Source organism: Nelusetta ayraudi, unplaced genomic scaffold (assembly GCF_046127955.1).
Source record: "Nelusetta ayraudi isolate G7.1 ecotype Tasmania unplaced genomic scaffold, CSIRO-AGI_Nayr_v1 ptg000092l, whole genome shotgun sequence".
Taxonomy (NCBI): domain Eukaryota; kingdom Metazoa; phylum Chordata; class Actinopteri; order Tetraodontiformes; family Monacanthidae; genus Nelusetta; species Nelusetta ayraudi.
In genome coordinates, this window is record NW_027466142.1 from 3,172,806 (window position 1) to 3,191,414 (window position 18,609).

Genomic DNA, 18,609 nt, shown 5'->3' on the forward strand with positions numbered 1-18,609 from the left:
TTTGATTTGATTTGATTTTTTAAATTGTATTTCATTTTATTTACGCTGAATGTCGCGCGCGTTTCTTGCTGGACTTGAATGAGCATAAATGATCTTGTCAACGAAACTTTCTCAGCACTTACACATAACTTACACAGTTAAATGTGTTAACATTGTCTTACTATTCAATGGAGCCCAACCAGTGTTTCTTCTTTTTGCTTTGACAATGTTTCACGTTGCCCACTTGTCACTCTGGATTTTTTTCGTACTACCCCCCCCCCCCCCCCCCCCCCCCCCACTTATGTTATGAACTTTGTAAGAGACAGCATTTGACTACATTTTTGCACGGAGCATTCCGGGGGACTTCTCCTCAAGGACGATTAAAAAAAGTGGAAAATGAAAAAATGACAAGAAGTGAAGTCTTCTGTTTCCTGACTTTAAATGTGTACGGCGGGGGAAGGGGGAAGGGGGGGGGGGTGCAGATGATGACGACAACATTTTGTTTGCCCCCTATTTGTCAAACCCCACTGTAGCAGCAGCAGCAGCAGCAGCAGCAGCAGTGGAACATCACCCGCTTCCAATCAGTCTGGACAGGTTCAAAGTGCACGTCCGCTGCTTGGACTGCTTCATCTGCATCATTGCGCCGCTTCTCCCTTCAGGCGTCTTTATGACGGAGGTCGTCAGATTGCGTCACGTGGCGAGCGCTCCACCAATAGGGCCGCGGCGCGGTGGAGGGGTTGGAGGAGGAAGGGTGGTCCTCCGTGATAAGGGAGTCGCAGTAAAGAGCGAGCGGGGCTGGTGGAGGGGGAGTTTCATTCGGAGTTGCTCGTCGCGTCCCTGAGTTGTGTGGCCCTCGCCCGTGACACGCGCTCCCTCTTGTCATCGTCACCGAACCGTCGGACAGCAGCGACCGGCCGCGAGGCGCGCGTCTCATGTTGGGAGACAAAGCTCACGGTAGGTTTTTGGCCCCGTTACTTTACCAGCGCCACGTTCAAGTTCTACTGTTCAAGACGCTTGCGTGCAAGAGGTTTTCTTTTTCTTTTTTCTTTCTTTTTACCTGGTGTGTGCAAGATAGAGAGAAAGATCTGTTAAAAAAAAAAAAATATGGCCAAAGGCCTAAAAAAGCCACGAGGAATTAATTGAACAATTGCATTGCAAGGAAAAGCAAGAAAATAAATAAATAATGACAGTATATTGGCTCTGAAAACGTTAGAAAACTGTTAGAAAAAGCTAACCTTGAAATTGTTCCATGATAGAAGCTCTTTTTTTTTTTTTTGCCGTGTTACAAACATGAATATTTTCGTTAAAGCGATGCAAATTAAACGAATAAAATAAAATATAATGTAATAATAATAATAATAATAATAATAAATAATAATAATAATAATAATAATAATAATGAATCATTCTCTGATGTGTTGCATCACAGCATAGCAGCCAGTGACAATTTTCGCTTAATTCGTTTCAGCTTTTTTTTTTGTTTGTTGTTGTTTATTATTTTGAAAAACAAGCCATTAAAGATAATACAATTCATTCAAATTAATGCACTCCCTTGTGTTCCGCACTCTAGCAGGCTCTGTGAGGAATTCACGGACACCGAACAGCAACAGCGGCGTCGACATTCGTGTCTGGCAGGCCTTTACAAAATGTATTATTAGTTTATTAACCTAAGATATTGACATTATTTATATTCACAAGTTACCAAGGAAAGCATTATTCTTATTATTGTTATTATTATTATTATTATTATTATTATTATTATTATTATTATTACAACCGCTATCACAAATTCGGAATTACAAGTTATCATAAATATGATCAGAAAAAAAATTGGAGGAAGACCTAATTAGACCTACAACGCAAAGGACTAAATCAATTCATAACAAATATACATATATATTTATACGACTACAAGACTCACTGGGCAGCATTACAGCACTGACTAAATCATATAGGCTTTGGTAAAACATCACACGTATTAAACGCGCAACTGAAAACAACGTCATGCCTGGTTCAGTTTTAATTTTAAATTGCGGATAAATCGTAAACATAAAAAGTCTTAATATATCTGAAAGAGAACGACCCAAACCAACCGCTCTTCAATTTTAGACATCGAAAAAAAAAAATAAAATTCTGCAACGCAAACGCGACACAACAACAACAACAGCAACAACAAACAACAATTAATAACGCTAAAGAAGAAAAATGGACTCCCCTTTGCGTCATAATCTAATACGATATAATGAGATTTTGCCGTGGATATTAAAAAAAGCAAGTTATATATATATATATATATATATATATATATATATATATATTGATTATATCTGCGTGTGTGACAGGTGTGACTCTGAAGGTGATGGAATACACGTATGACGACGACCTGGAGGAGCTGTGTCCTGTGTGCGGAGACAAGGTCTCCGGATACCACTACGGTCTGCTCACCTGCGAGAGCTGCAAGGTAAAAAACAACAACATAAAACTCACCATATGTGACCAGTAGAGAATGTAAGCGACAAACGGTAGTTAACATTATCGAAATAAATAAATAAAAAACAAAAATGAAAATTAAATAATGCTTAGAAAAATACCATTTCGGTTAGTCCGATAAAACGCATCGCTGTCCCGTCATACTATTTTTTTTTTTATTTTTTTTATTAATACAGTCCGTTTATTGTGCATGGATAAAATATGATTTCTCCAGGAAAAAGCCTTACTTTTCGGCGCTAGACGACGGTGCACCATAATTCATGATAATGATAATAATAATAATAATAATAATAATAATAATAATAATAATAATAATAATAATAATAACAGATCCACTCTCAGTGTGCTGCTTTCAACAGAAAACCTTTTCATTGCAGGGCTTCTTCAAGCGAACCGTGCAGAACAATAAGAGATACACGTGCGCAGAGAACCAGGAGTGTAAAATAGACAAGACCCAAAGGAAAAGATGTCCATTCTGTCGCTTTCAGAAGTGCCTCAGCGTCGGGATGCGTCTGGAAGGTAAACATTCCCTTCACACAATTCACACAACGCACCTCTGAAGGCACATGTGTCAGTAAAGCGACTGGAAACACATTTTTTTTTTTTTTTTTTAAATGACATATATTGCGCCAATAATCGCGCGCGCGCGCGCACACACTAGCTATGTACATAACACTTACATCTCAACTAAGACATTTTAGCTGTGTGTGTGTGTGTTTTTTTTGTTTTTTTTTCACTGGTGTAGCTGAGTAATACATCAGCTTCAAAACTCACAATGCCTTGCGGTTTATGAACAACATTTTTTTTTAGGGAGTTTTTTTTAGTTGTCAGTTGATGTTCTTTGTCTCTGACTTATGCTAACGCTCACAGATATACTCGAAATAATCGACCTGCACTAATGTAGGCCATGGTAGTCAACCAAAGCACTCATCAACACTTGCCATATTCTCACAAATTTATCTTTTAGGAGCAGAAGCTAAAAACACACACACACACACACACACACACACACACACACACACACACACACACACACACACACACACACACATAAATAAGTGAGTGTGTTTCGGCTGGCAAAAAGTAATAAAAAAGTAACAAAAAAGCATGTGTGTCGGCTCCTCTGAAATTATAGAGATAGGATTTCTTCCCTCAATGCAGGAAAGCACCTGCTTCCGCAGCAGAAAAAGGACACATTCTTCACTTGCTGATAAAACCCCAGAGACTCCTCTGTTTTAAATCAAACTTCTATTTAGGCTACAAAAAGGAGTGGAGCCGCAGAGACTTTTGGGGATTATTCTCAAGCCCTAAAAAGGGAAGCAGAAATGTCTTGTTTAATGAAAAGAGATAATTGGGGATAGTGGAAAAAAGAAAGTTATGGCTTTTCTTTTCTTTTTTTTTTTTTTTTGCGCCACAGTTCAGTGATTTGCAAGGAGTTTTCTTTTTTCTTTTCCTCCACGGAGGAAGGAGTCTTGGCAGTGCATAAGTTGGCCCGCTGTTTCTAAATTTCTATTCCTTGTCTCTGTGTCTGTGTGTGTGTGTGTGTGTGTGTGGCAGCGGTGCGCGCGGATCGCATGCGCGGGGGAAGAAACAAATTTGGCCCCATGTATAAGAGAGACAGAGCCTTGAAGCAGCAGAAGAAGGCTTTGATACGGTCCAGCGGGGGCTTCAAGCTGGAGAGCGCCGCCCCGCCGGCCTCCCCCATGCAGACAGAGTACAGCTTCGGCGGTGCCCTGCACACCCTGCCCACCATCTCCAAGAGCCTGCTGCCCTCCACCCAGACCCCCGTCACCCCCACAGACTACGAGGCCAACCCCTTCGGGAGCCCGTCCCTGGGCATGGCCGTGCAGTCCCACTCCCTGGCCCAGTACCAGTACACGGCCTTCGCCAGCCGGGCCATCAAGGCCGAGTGCCCCGATTACACCAGCTCCCCGGAGTCGCTGGCAGGATACCCCTACCAAGACCTGTACCCGTCGGCCTCGCCCCAGCCCCCCAGCCTGCCGCCTCTGGTGCTGGAGCTGCTGCGCTGCGACCCGGACGAGCTGGTGGTGCAGAACAAGATCGTGGCCCACCTGCAGCAGGAGCAGAGCGGCCGAGGCCGGGCGGACAAGCTCAGCACCTTCAGTCTCATGTGTCGCATGGCCGACCAGACTCTCTTCTCCATAGTGGAATGGGCCCGGAGCTGCATCTTCTTCAAGGAGCTCAGGGTGAGTGCAAAGTGCTTTACTCCCCCCCGGCGTGGCCACACTACCACGAAGATATTCTCACATTTAAAGGTCCAGTGTTTAGGGATGCAAATGACTTTCATTTCACTGCCAGTGTATGCTTTTATAAATGTATTCATGGGCAGTATGCTGAGACTTTGTCAAAATAAAATAAAAATGATAAATCAGGCCAAATTTTACGCACTGGACCTTTAAAGGTGCTCTCCATGCTGTCACTTAAAGCGTGGAAGTCTTAAGCAGTCTTTGTAATATCTTGCGTTGTGTGTCCTCCTTTTTGCAAGGCATTGTTTTTTTTTGTTTGTTTTTTTTTTACATACAGATGCATCTGAGACAGATTTGTTGTCACTGTCAGACAGTTAACATAATCACATGCAAACGTAATGATAATAATAATAATGATAATAATGGAGCTTGTAGAAATTATTGACTCAGTTAACTAAAATAATTGGTAATGAAACCTCAAAATAGTCAAAATTCACTTTGTCATAAAAAAACGAATAGTCACTCCCCTTCATTAGGTTTAAAAACGGAAGGGAACCCCCCCCCACTCAAACAACAGTAGTGCGGTCGACGTCTCAGACGGTTGTTACAGTACATGCCGCCGCTGCTGCACTCAGGGCCACGTAGGAAGACAAACAAGCGTTCACACTCGCACTCATGCCGACGGATCATTCGGAGCTCCCACTTCCCCTCATGTGCATGTTTGTGGACCGTGGGAGGAAGCAGGAGTACCCAGACAGAAGCCACACAGAGGGACTCGCAGGGAAAACATGTAGAGTCCACCAGGGAAGGCCCCAGGCTGAGGGCTCCGAAACCCACAACCTTCTTGCTGCAAGGCAACAGCGCACACACCTAGAAATAATAATAATAATAGTAATAATAATAATAATAATAAAAAAAATTGTTGATGCAAATCCAACTTATAGGTTGAGAGAAAAATACGATTCCAGCTTTATAACCACTGCAGCATAAATGTAAAAAAAACAACAAAAAAGGGTCATTTTCAATTCTGCTGAGATTGTACCGCACACCGCTACTGATACTGTCGTAATTGTTACATCCAGTTGTTGTGTGCACTGACTGATACAAAATACATGAGGAATGAGGCCAATAGTAGTTCTAAGTGAGGTAGTCTTTTTTTTTCCTTCCCTAAAGTCTTTGTGTAACCAAGTAAAATGATCTGAAAACATGGAGGCTGGACTCTGTTCTGTCATACATGTCGACCAAACTGAACTGCGGCAAGAACGATCAACACCACTCGTCGACATTTAACTCTGGCGGAGCAGCGGGGCTGCACGTTATCCTCACAGCAGTCCATTTGTCTGTCTAGCCCAAGCGTGGGAAAACTACGGCCCGGGGGCCACATGCGGCCCGTTAGGCTTTTTAATCCTAATGGGCCGCCAAACTTGAAGAAATGATATTTATAGTCAGTACGTCATAAAATAGCAGTATTTCATGCATTTTCTTCAGTTTTTGAAGAGTCATTTCAATAAAGAGCTAAATATTGTGGGGCTTCAAAGACAAATATTTTGTTGCAACCCTTTTGCTCATTTTCATTTGAGATTAAACCACGTTTTCTACATATCCCACGATATATTTTCCTCCTATGAGGTGGGTCACCAAAACACTCCATCCATCTGCTCCTGCTCCGGCCCCTCTGTCAAATCTTAGAACCCATTGTGGCCCATTACTCAAGGAGTGTGCCCACCCCTGCTCTAGCCTGTTCAGTGGTTGAACTAAAGCAACCTGGGAGACTCCCCCAACCTCCTACAATAGTGTGTCTGTACTGTCAGCGTGTTAAAATGACCACATCCTTCGTAGAACGCAGGCAAATGGAGTCATTTTCTTGTTGTTGCTGCTTGGTTTTGTTTGTTCCTAGAATACAAACTTGGAAATGATTGTGATTAAAAACGAATGACCTCTTAATGCTTGATTTGAGCATACTCCAGAAATGAATCATGTGGTTTGCTAAGATGACTTTGATTTTCCTTTAAATGTGATAGGATCTTTTTCATAATCAATCAAGATAGGAGGGCTCCCCCCCCTCCCCCCCCACTGCAAGTACTTCCATTTTGCATATGACCAGAAAGCTGTAATGTCCCGTGTGATAAAATTATGCATACTTAAAGTATGCATAATTTTCAATTTGTAATTGCTTGTCCACTTCAGTTGTTGGTACATACATTTCTCCACAATTTTATTTGAGGATGGCAGTGGTTTTATCCTTCACTGGCATCACGGTCTATAAATGGTCACTCTGTATCGAGTGCTAGCTCTTGGTTAATCATTTAATTCATTCATCTTTTTTAACCTGAAGTCTTTAGACGTATGACCAACCCTCGGTTGTTTTCAACTGCCAGTCACGGAGCATAATGAAAAACCAAACCAAACATATTTACCTCAAATTTACATAATGAATGAGTTTGACGCTTGTCCGTGTGGATATAATAACGTGTAGTACATGTTGCTGAGTTTCGATATGTCAAGGCACCGTCAGCTGTGCGCCTCCCCGGCCCCCTTTCTGCTAATACAGTTCGTCGGCATGATTCAGATAGCAGAACAAATGCATTCCACTTTTCACACGACGTGTCCCCTAATTTTCGTTTTGTACGTGCACAGCGCAGAGATGAGGCTCAACGATCTGTTATCACTGTACGCAGTTATTACACGCATAACAATTTGTGCAAAAACAAAATGAATTTGTGGGTACACCTCAGCAGGCAGTGAATGCCACTGAACAAAAAAGGCTCACCGCAATATCCCTGCACTTTCTACAGCCACCCGTATTCCCCTCCCTCCCTCTTTATCTGTTGTAATGTAAAAAAAAAAAAAGCTTTATAAAAAGTGTTAAAAAAACTTAAAAATACACACAGAAATCTGTTAGCTGCATGCAATAATAATAAACACTACTACGCTACTAAGTTAAGTTACTAAGTTAAGTTAATTCAGCCAAGTTAAGGACCTGTCAACATATATTAAACCATTTCTTAATGTGAAGAGCCATCACATTTTCCGTGGTGATCCATCATATTAGGGCTGAATAATGCACTGACTTGCATGATTAATGCAAACGTATTTCTTAATTAAGCTCAAAAACGGTAAAAAAAAAGTCTATCTTTTCAATTTCAAGGTTTATGCTCCAAGCCCAACAATCTGCATGCAGACTGTCGGACTTAAATTCACAACGCAAGGTGCGATGCTGTTCATTAACGCCAGTTCGGATCTAGCCGGATGTGCTAGCTAGACGTTGGCTTTTACACTGTGTTTTGAAATGTGTTAAGGCCTTTACACAATGCATGTAAAGGTTTTTTATAGCGAACTCTACAGACCCATCCGAGAAACAGAGGAAATTTGACCTTCTCATAGAAAAGATGGTTGCATACCTATTTTTTTTTTTTAAATATGTGAAATTCATCCAGAAAGTATTTGTGCATCTGGCTTTAGAAGTGCCTTGCTGATTCTAGTGTCTCATCTGAGAAGACAGACACAAAGCAAACTAGTCCAGCCGACTGGCGGTGCTCTTTCATGTGATTTGAAGAAAAACCTCCAGCAGTTGTCATGGCAGCTCTTTTGGAAATTTGCTGTGTTTATATAGTGATACAACTAGATACAACATAATTACGTTTGCCCTAATAATAACTACAGTATAGTTTCATAATTGTTTAATACGTTGGTATTCCTTCACAGTGGGAATGCAGTTGTTCATTATTGGTAAACTCAAATGTGCTCAAATACACATGAATCTCCACTGAAAACTCTCTTTTCAAACGGACTCTCAATGCTCGATTTCCCACTAGCTTCATTCACTTGAATTCAGGGTCCATGTGCCCCAGGACGCCAAGTGCGACACCACCCATCAATCTTAGGTTTGGACTTGAACCCAATTCTGCACGAGGCCAACAGATTGACATGGGCGTTGAAGCGTCAGCAGTGAATGAAGTTGCACATTTCATTCGATTCACTGGCAGCATGCGGACGGTAGCTCGCCCATCTGGCCTTTCCAAACCTCACTGATTCTCTGACAAAGTAAACTTTGCAGAGGTCCACACACACAATGAATCTGGGTCCATGTACTTTAGGGTACATTTTGATACAAGAAGAATCAAAATGAGTTTTCCGCTCTCTCTCTCTCTCTCTCTCTCTCTGTCTCTCTCTCTCTCAGACACACACACACACACACACACACACACACACACACTCAAACACACTCTTGCATTGTGCTTACAGAAACTATAAACCTTATAAGGTGCCACTGGCTTGTTTGAACCAGCAGCCGCTTGTTCTAAGTCCTCTGTATTGATGGAGGTTTTTCACGTCATTCAAAACTTTTTTGGAGTATTGTTATTATTTTTGCAACTACGTTCATCTGGTGTTAAATTTCGGTCGAAGAGGAAGCACTTGAGGTCACTCAGACCTCTTGCTTCCTCTATCCTCTCTTTATCACGGCACGCCCACACCCTAAGTCCACCAGCACAGTCCATGTGTGGCCAATAGAATTGGGCGCTCTTCTCAGTGACTTATGGTTTTGTTGAGATCAACTGTCTGTGTTGAATTATTGTGTTACTTTGACTTTTTGGACCCCGTGGCTACAAAACAAAATTAATTGCTACTGTGTCCTTCAATTTATACACTATTGGAAGTGTGGGTGTGTGTGTGTGTGTGTGTGTGTGTGTGAGGGGTTATCTAAAGTTCCCACCAGAGTGAGAGCATATGTTACTGTTGCACGCTAATCTGACAGGATGCTTTCATTATTGTTGAAACACAGAAATAGAAGGAGTCTTCAAATTCACCACTAACCTAAATACACAAATACTGCATTTGTTCATTATCTTCTGTGCATTTTAAACCATTTTGATATTCTTGGTGTATGATAGTGCAAGATCTGCTATCAATCCACGTAACACAGGGCCAGTATCGCCAATTTTGATATCAACAGTGTTTCTGGGTTAGGGACACCAGTCAGTTGGGGGAGGAGGTCGAGGGATTCTTCCACTTTTCTCTTCTTTTTGGAGCTTGGTGTTTTCTGACATTTGATTTTTCATGAATTTGTACGAACTGAATGTGTTGCCGTTGTATGTTACTGCCCCGAAGCCACATGGCGGTCCTCTGTCTCCTTGCCTTTCTCGCTGCTCGTATGTGTGTGCAGCTGGCCAGGCTGCTGAGGAGTGTGTGTGTGAGTGTGAGAGCTGCACCGTGAGGAAAAGCACTCACACTCACACACACACACACACACACACACACACAGCCAGGTCGTCACGCTCTGATGAAACTGCAGCAGTGCACACAGGAGAGAGGCTGAAACTAAAGTATAAATCTCATTACATTGGCACTTATGGCTACCAACATTGATATCAACTGTGTTGATATTTGGAATGATACCCCCGTTACTATTTAATGGCTAAAAACTATTAGCACAGCAATGGTACCAATGGTATTGCATCACAGACAAGTTAGGGAGTACAGACAACATAAGATATGCTTGGAGCATTATTATTATTATTATTGTTATTATTATTATTATTATTATTATTATTATTATTATTATTATTATTATTATTATTATTATTCTTGTTGTTGTTGTGTGAACTCTTCTTTCTCTTCTTGTTTGAGTTAAATGTCCAGTGTGTAAAAGGAAGCTCGTCTGACAGCGTTTTTTGTATTTAGGGCATTGTCAGGTGGGCTACCTAAGGGTACGAAAACCAAATTACTTTAATTGGACTGTGAGTTTACACTTTCGTTAATGTACTTGTGGTCAGTATGTTGGGCTTTTATTCATGTAAAAATCATAAATCAAGCCAAATGTTACACGCTAGACCTTTAACACAGGGGGATGTATTTAAAAACCAAAATAAACATTATATGCATTGCATATAATCCATCCATCCATCCATCCATCCATCCATCTTCCTGAACGGACAAGTTGCCAGAGATCATTGGTTTCCATTAGAATTTCCAAATTCTAATGTAATCCAGTATCCCGAGCCTATATTGTATATGTATAAATATTCTATATTGTATGTATGTATGTATGTATGTATGTATGTACGTATGATGATTTTCATGTGTTCTTCAGAATATCAGTCGGATATCAGATAAACACATAAAACAGACACAGTTTGAATGCAGGAGCAAATGTAGCCTCAGATTGTAGATTTGCTTTTTGATCATGTTTCCCTGTCTCTTGTCTCATGGATGTGTGTGTGTCCTGGAGGTGGGGGATCAAATGAAGCTCCTCCATAACTGCTGGTCTGAACTTCTGGTCCTAGATCACATTTTCAGACAGGTGCAACATGGGCAGGACGACAGTATCCTGCTGGTGACCGGCCAGGAGGTAAAGAAATCCCTCACACACCTCATGCACGTCATGTAAAATATAATGCAAGAGTGGCGTTTGCCCAGATGTGTTGAATGCAGCCTTCGGTTGAAGTCGAGTTTTAAACTTTGTCTAACCAGCTGAAAACAAACAGGCAAAAGCAAATTAATTTTGGAAACTTCTTTTTTTTTTTTAAATCTTAAATTTAGATTTAGGATAACATTTCATTTGTCTTTATAGAGTATGAGTAAGACAAGAAACCCAAACACTTACTGTACACTGAAATAATGATTAAAAAAAAATAAAACATTCATTAATAATAAAGGTTAAAAAAGGTTTACAACTTTAAAAAAACAAAACTAGTACAAATAACCAGCATAATAAAAAAAAAAATGAAAAGCCACTGTTGTGTTTTCAAATAAAAAATAAAAAAAAGATTTCAGTAAAACTATTCTTTTTTTAACAGCTCTTAGTAGGTCCCTAAAACGTCTCATGTGAACGTCCTTGACATCACAGTGCATTATCTAAATTCAGAATTTAGTTCTGTCACCTTTTTTAGGATTTGCCTTACCTTAATATTTGGGCTGAGACGTTAATTGTCGTAAAGATTTCAATCATATGTGGCAGCGCTCAATACTTCAAGTAAGTGGAAATGACATCTTTGTACATCAAACAGGTGCTGATTTTAAAAAGTCCAACAGGGACAATGAAACAATCAACCCTGCATGATGGCTGACGGACGAGCGGCTGAGGAACCCGCTCGTCCGTCTTGCCCGGCTCAAATAATGGCGTTCGCAGTCTGCCTTAGATCATCTTCAGCTGTGACAAAAGCAGGAAGCAACTGCTACAAGAAGGTGAATGTGAAGAAATACAGGAAGTAACGGCAGAGCTTAGCTGCTGCCAAAGTTGGATGAGTAATGGCAGCTTTATCAGAACGGCCTGGGGAAGGATTCAGCCTCTTGCCTGACTGGCTTTGGCAAGAGTTTAAAGCTGACTCGACCCCTATTTCCTGTTTAAACGCACGCGCACACATACAGTACGTGCGTGATACACACACGCGCACACACACACGCACACACACACACACACACACACACACACACACACACACACACACACTTGTGCACGCACCTAGAGGCTGATGCTTCTACGTTGCTCACAAAACATGAGGGGTGTACACAGTCTTGCTAATATATGCACTTGGGTGTTCTGAATTTTAGATATGAAAAAAGAAGCAAAACAATATTTATATTCATATATATTTGATTTATGTTGTCCTATATGTGTAATTCATTGAGAGCCATTAAATTTAGAGCGCGCAAACATCTTCGATAAAACATTGCAAACGAATCAGTAGTGCAAAATTTAACTCTGTAATTTTTGTTTTCTATTTGTCTTAAACATAAATATTTAATATTATGTGTTCTTTAAAAAAAAAAAAGAAGCATATTTAGATATAAAGGTCTTTAACACCCTGCAAGGACAATACATGGAACTCTAACTTCTTTCAAGTTTCAATAGTACGTGATTGGAAAAAAATCAAAGACAAAAAAAACAAAACTTTTAAGAATTACATCATCAAAAGTGGGTAAATATTTGGGTCATAATTTGTGAGCCAGTGGAACACACTGGACACAGGAGTATAACCAGGGCCTGGGCTCTGTGTTTTCAGGTGGAGCTCTCGTTCATACTGTCCCAAGCTGAGGCCACTCTGTCAAGTCTGGTCCAGAGAGGTCAGGAGCTGGCCACCAGGCTGCGGGGGCTGCAGGTGGACCGCAAAGAGATCGCCTGCTTCAAGTTCCTCCTGCTGTTCAATCCCAGTGAGTCCATCGCATTTCCACCTTGTCGCTCAGGAATATTTGTACGAAATGATGACGAAAAAAGAAAGAAGCCAAATTGGTAATGCAAAGGTGCTATAATGTTTTATCCGCCATTATTTCCCCTTTGAGGGACTCAATCCTCCAGGATTCATTTCTGCTGTGAGCCTGTACAGTGTAAAGCCAGCTGAATAATCCAGTTTTGGTTGCTATCTGCTAAATAATATTTATATATATATTTACTTACTCTATCTATCTATCTATCTATATCATGTGTGTATATTATATATATGTATATATATATATATATATATATATATATATATATATATATATATATATATATGTATGTATAAATATATATTTACACACACACACACACACACACACACACACACACACACACACACACACACACACACGCACACAAACACACACACACATGAAAGCACAAACAAGCAGAGCTAGAAAGAATGTTGTCGTTTTAGAAAATAAAAGCCAGTCTGAAAATAAAAATCAATGCTGTGTGTGTGGGGCTGCGTGGCCGTGCTGACACCATCCTTTTCTGGGCATCACAGTGTTTTGGTACAAAAAAAAAAAAAATGTCTTAATTGCAAATTATCTGCAGTACCTTCCAGAGCAGTATTTTCCAAACTGGCCTTCTTCCCTCCAATACATTCACTTAATTAAATTTTGAGCGACGACAAAAGCCAGCATTAACAAAGACATCTGCCTTCATTGTCCACTAATGGCATTCAAAAGAAGCGTAATGGAAGGGTCTACCGCGCAGTAGCGGGAACACATTCATGCGGCGGCGTGTACAGATGGGGAGAGCATACACAAGGCTTGCTCAGATTCCCAGAAGTGTTTGCCGCTTAACGTTACGAAAGCGGCGAACAAAGAGCTTTGGAGCGCTGAGAGCACTTGTCGCGGGCGGAAAATATTTGCTGTCTTTACCTGTGGCTCCTTTGCTCGTGCTCTCCCTCATCTTCGGAGTCAGGTTTGTCGGGGGTAATTTAATTGCCCTTGCACAGTTTGAAAAGATGATTCAGGACATTGATTCAAAGCATTTAATTACTGCGTGAATGGATTCTCCAAGATGGGCTCAGCTGATACTGAACACGCACGCACGCGGGCACACACACACACACACACACACACACGCGCGCGCGCACACACTTATGCTCCTATTCACTTTATTTCATATGTAAAATATAGGTACAGGCGGAGTACAAGCCAGTATTCCATTTAGCGGCTGCATTCAAAGGCTGCATGTGATGTTCAAGATGCTCTACGAAATGATTTGTAATTTATGGAATTCGATTGTTAATTGTCCAAATGACCTCAGCTTGATTTATCATTGAAATACCAGCATACCACTGATAAATAGGTCTAGATGAAAATGGTAAAATTGTGTACAAAATGTAACATTAACAGAAAAATAGTGTGGCACGAGGCACGTCTGTCACATCTAATTGCGAAAGTAATAACTGAGCACGTATCCAAGAATTGCTCTGTTTTTAATGTTAAAAAAACCAAACAGAGAGCTTGTGCCATGTAGTTACTGTTGCTATGGTTACTATTAGTATTGACATGTTCAGGGCTTTGCATGCATTCTACATACTACACAGCAGATTATTATTCCCCCCCCCCCCCGGCCACGATTCTCACAAAGCTGGCTGCATCCGGTCTGAACCTGAATGAAATTTTCTAAATATTTGAGGCCTGCCAGACATGGATTGGATGCACAACCCTGAAAGGTTGCACAGCTGCCAATGGCCATCGGTGTTAAATTCGGCCTGTTTGAATTGGTGTAGGGCAGAAATTGTACACTTGGGCCGTCTAATCCCAGAAAGATGAACTAAAGTAGAATAAACTATAAGGTCCAGTGTGTAACGTGTGATGATTGTGAAGAAGAAACAGCGACATCAAGTGGTTTCGCTTTTACTCTCCTTCCCCCTCCTGAGTTTGCTCGTGAACTACGTTGGCCAGCGCACCCAAACATGAATACCTCGTCTTCAAAGTATTTTCATAGACATATTTAACTTATGTGACGTCGTATGCTATGTGCCACTTATCTTTTTTTGTTAAGTTAGTCAAAATTAAAGTCATTAAGTGAAAAAACAAACATTCAAATTCTTATTTTTGTACTATTTTGGTAAAAATGACAAAGCACGCGTTATGTTACACACCAATGGCATGCCATATAAGAGGATTAACACAGGGAAGCCTGGCTGTCAGAAGATGAAAGTCCTGTTTACCCTCTCACACGTGTGTGTGTGTGTGTGTGTGTGTGTGTGTGTGCGCAGATGTGAAGCTGCTGGAGGACCAGGCCTTTGTGGAGGGCGTCCAGGAGCAGGTGAACAGTGCGTTACTGGAATATACTCTGTCTACCTACCCTCAGTTCCAAGAGAAGTTCAGCCAGCTGATGGTGCGGCTGCCTGAGCTGCGATCCCTCAGCACGCAGGCAGAGGACTACCTGTGCTACATGCATCTAAGCGGGGAGGTGCCCTGCAACAACCTGCTCATTGAGATGCTGCATGCCAAACGAGCGTGCGTGTAAAAAAACAAAAAAAACCCAAAACAAAACAAAACAAAAAAAAGCACACGGGGTGCTGTGATGCCATTTGTTCCCGGGATGAAGTGTGAATGAGCTTAGAGTGTAACTCTGTGAATATAGATTTGTCCTCACCGGAATCTATTGCGGGGCTTTTGTTTCGAGTAGGGACAATGTTGTTAATTGGCCCGTCAACAGTATATTTAAGAAGGATACGTGACTCTAAAGCTGTGTTCACGCCAAATGCGACAAGTGCAAAATTGTATTTGCAAGAAACACAAGTGTTGTGTCGCTTGGTCATCATTGAATTAGATATATATGCGTATATATATATATATATATGTTTGAACAGGTTTCACGGCAGTAAACACAAATTTAACAAAAACGGTCGTGTACTGACATTTCACTAAAGTTTAAACAAACGAAAGGAACCACCTGAATCCACCTGAAAATATTTCCTCACCGCCGGCGTTGGAGTCAATTAATGTAAACTGCGCGCTGCCATTAAGTGGTATCGCTCTCGTGGTATCGGTATTTTATGAGTACTCAACCCCTGTATCGGTACTGATACCTGAGACCCGATATCGGTGCATCCCTAATATATATGTATGTGTATATATAAATATATATATGTGAACACATACATACAGTATATTAGGGCATTCTTATCATATTCATAAGAAAATGTGGATCTTGGACAGAAAACCTTGTGACTTTTTACTTTGTTTTGCCTTAAAAAAAAAAAAAACGTTACTGGTAACATAAACAGACTGCAGTCTGCACTGGTTATCGTCATCTAATAAATTAAGCAACACACTCCACAAATGTAACCAAATGACCATCAAATCACAATGACAATGCAGCTCCCCGCATTTGTTTTAAAGAAAATCCCCCGTCACTTGGCTTGTCAACAGCCGCGACAGACTTCGTCGTGTTGGTTCTTTTAGGACTCCACGTTAGAAACTTTGGTCTGAAGTCGGAACCAGGTAAACTTCACAGCAGTCTTGCTTGTTCAAAGTCATGTGATTCCGATGCTACACGCCAAGACGGAGGTCAGCAGCTATGGCAGAGACAGAGGAAAGTCCATATTTTGTTAATTCAGATGCTCGCGCAAGACGAACAAGAAGAACATCAGAACATCATTGTGTTGCATGTTAACTGGTGGCCTGTTGACTCAAAGCCCAACACGACTCTGTGCAACCGGTTTATCTTGGGTGTTCTTAGATCATTATTATCAAATCAAATAGCTGTTACTTCATCAATATTCAATTGTTATATTATGCTTTTTTTCCCAGGCTTTTTCGATGATTAATGAGTGTGACATTTATGCTGTGAGTTATTTTTACTTGTTCTTCAATGTTGGTTTTTTAATTTTGTTTTGTGCTGCCGCCTGTGTCAGTCAGGACGCACCTGCGAGATTCTAATGTCATTGTGGCTTTCCTGGTCAATAAAGGTCAATTAAAAAAAATTAAAAGAGATCAATAAAAAAACTCATACTGTTCATTTATATAAACAGAAAATAAACATATCTGTAATTTTACATCATTTATTTATGTCATATACATAATTTACATAGATTATGTCACACAAAATGTTAAAATAAATGTTACATAGACAAAGCCTTATAAGGTAAGTTTGACCAAGTGGTCATTGTATATACAAGCACTATAATGACTGTAATACTTTCTAACTCTGTCACTTTTAGACAGTTATCGGTTTGTTGCCTTATGCGGTAAACAAGAATTCTTTCCACTTGATCAGTTTATTGGTTGGATTGATTAAAACAACAACAACAATGCATTAGCGTAGAGAGCTTATTAGGCTTTTTATGTAGTAGAAAACTTAACTCTGCAAAACTTTACCTGCAACACAGCATCGTACAGGAAATGAAAATTCGTGCAAAAGAAAAAAAGTTATTCATGAAACTGCTTGGCACACATCTGTGTCATGTTTGGTGTGAGCAAGTGATCACATCTGTGAAATAAAGTGAATAATGTTGGACTGCTGTTTTGGCTGCTGCTTGGTATCATCACTCTTGGAGTGCCACTTGTCCCATCAAAAAAACAAAAAAACAAAATTGCACGTTTGGAACTAACAATTAATATAATTGACTTATGTTTGAGGAATCGTAACTGCAATCCACCCCAGAATATTCCCCAGCTCCTTCGCCAGATTGTCCTTGCAAGACTTTCCAGCACTCCTCTGCCTGCCTTCCTGGTATCCACCCAGTCCGTCTCCAACCCACCTGCTTGGTCTTGCTTTAGATCTGTGTGAGTTCCCCTGTCTCCTGCCCAACGTGTGTTTTCTTCAGCCTTGCTGGCTTCAGGACTCGTCCCTCGGATTTGCCCCTGCTGCCTGTTCTCCATGGGAGTATCTGCCTGCTCTGACCAAGCTTCCTGTGAGCCTCTCATTGATCCCGTAGTACCTTGTTGCACTGCTTTTGGGTTCATACTATATACTATACTATACTAACATAAATCCAAACCATTATTTTTTTTTTTAGATACAAAAATGTATGAATACTTTAACTTTAAATCAAACAGATTGATGGTACATAGTCAACATGACATTGGCAAAAATATCTGTGTTGAACCTTCATTGTTACATGTAACATGTTCCATGAATAGAAAAGGTCAAGGTCGAACTTTGAAAATTTACCAAGCGCAGCAAAATTAACAGACAAATAATAATAATAATGAGATAAATAATCATAATAGAATAATAAAATAAATAGATGAATAATACAATCAGAAGAGTTACAAAGAGACCAAATGATTATAACTTCAGGTAAATTCATAAATTGGCTCCTTCAGTTCAATTTATTCCCACTTTTATCCACTGAAGAGGATAAACAAGTGAGGTTTTCTTTTCTCCCTTTTGCAACTTACGTTTTAAGTAGACAGCTCTCGGTTGTGAAGAGTCTCTTTTTGTTATCTTCGTTTATTGATTTAACAGCACCATTTTGGTCTCCTTCAGTTGTGGTTTTGCCTCGTTCCTTTTGGTTTAGGATAATAAAGCCCATTTTAACCTTTTACACCTACGGATCTCCAGAGGGTTTTTATGTTTCGATCTTCCTCTCCTAACTTCCCGAGCTGGTCGTAACAAATGACTTCTTGAATAGCTACATAAATCGATAAACAATCTATGACTCAGGTAGAATAAGTTGATAGTGATCACCCTGAGCTTGCCCAGTTTAAAATGGCTTTCGCCCCCTGAAGGAGGGTGGCC

The 18,609-nt window shown here is 40.6% G+C and overlaps 1 protein-coding gene across 1 annotated transcript; it reads left to right on the forward strand.

The window, feature by feature from the left end:
- Positions 1–787: 787 nt before the first annotated feature.
- LOC142902151 (nuclear receptor subfamily 5 group A member 2-like) lies at positions 788–15,847 on the forward strand. Its single transcript, XM_076047004.1, has 7 exons — positions 788–933; positions 2,322–2,440; positions 2,847–2,988; positions 4,027–4,676; positions 10,906–11,025; positions 12,680–12,827; positions 15,134–15,847. The coding sequence occupies exons 1-7, from the start codon at positions 912–914 to the stop codon at positions 15,385–15,387; spliced, it is 1,455 nt and encodes a 484-aa protein (XP_075903119.1). The 5' UTR covers positions 788–911; the 3' UTR covers positions 15,388–15,847.
- The last annotated feature ends 2,762 nt before the right edge of the window (positions 15,848–18,609 follow it).

Bases quoted from the DNA above. Each gene is read 5' to 3' on its own strand.
- LOC142902151 (XM_076047004.1), top strand. From the start codon at position 912: ATGTTGGGAGACAAAGCTCACG. The intron at 934-2,321 runs GTAGGTTTTTGG...CGTGTGTGACAG, and splicing joins GTTGGGAGACAAAGCTCACG to GTGTGACTCTGAAGGTGATG. The intron at 12,828-15,133 runs GTGAGTCCATCG...GTGTGTGCGCAG, and splicing joins CCTCCTGCTGTTCAATCCCA to ATGTGAAGCTGCTGGAGGAC.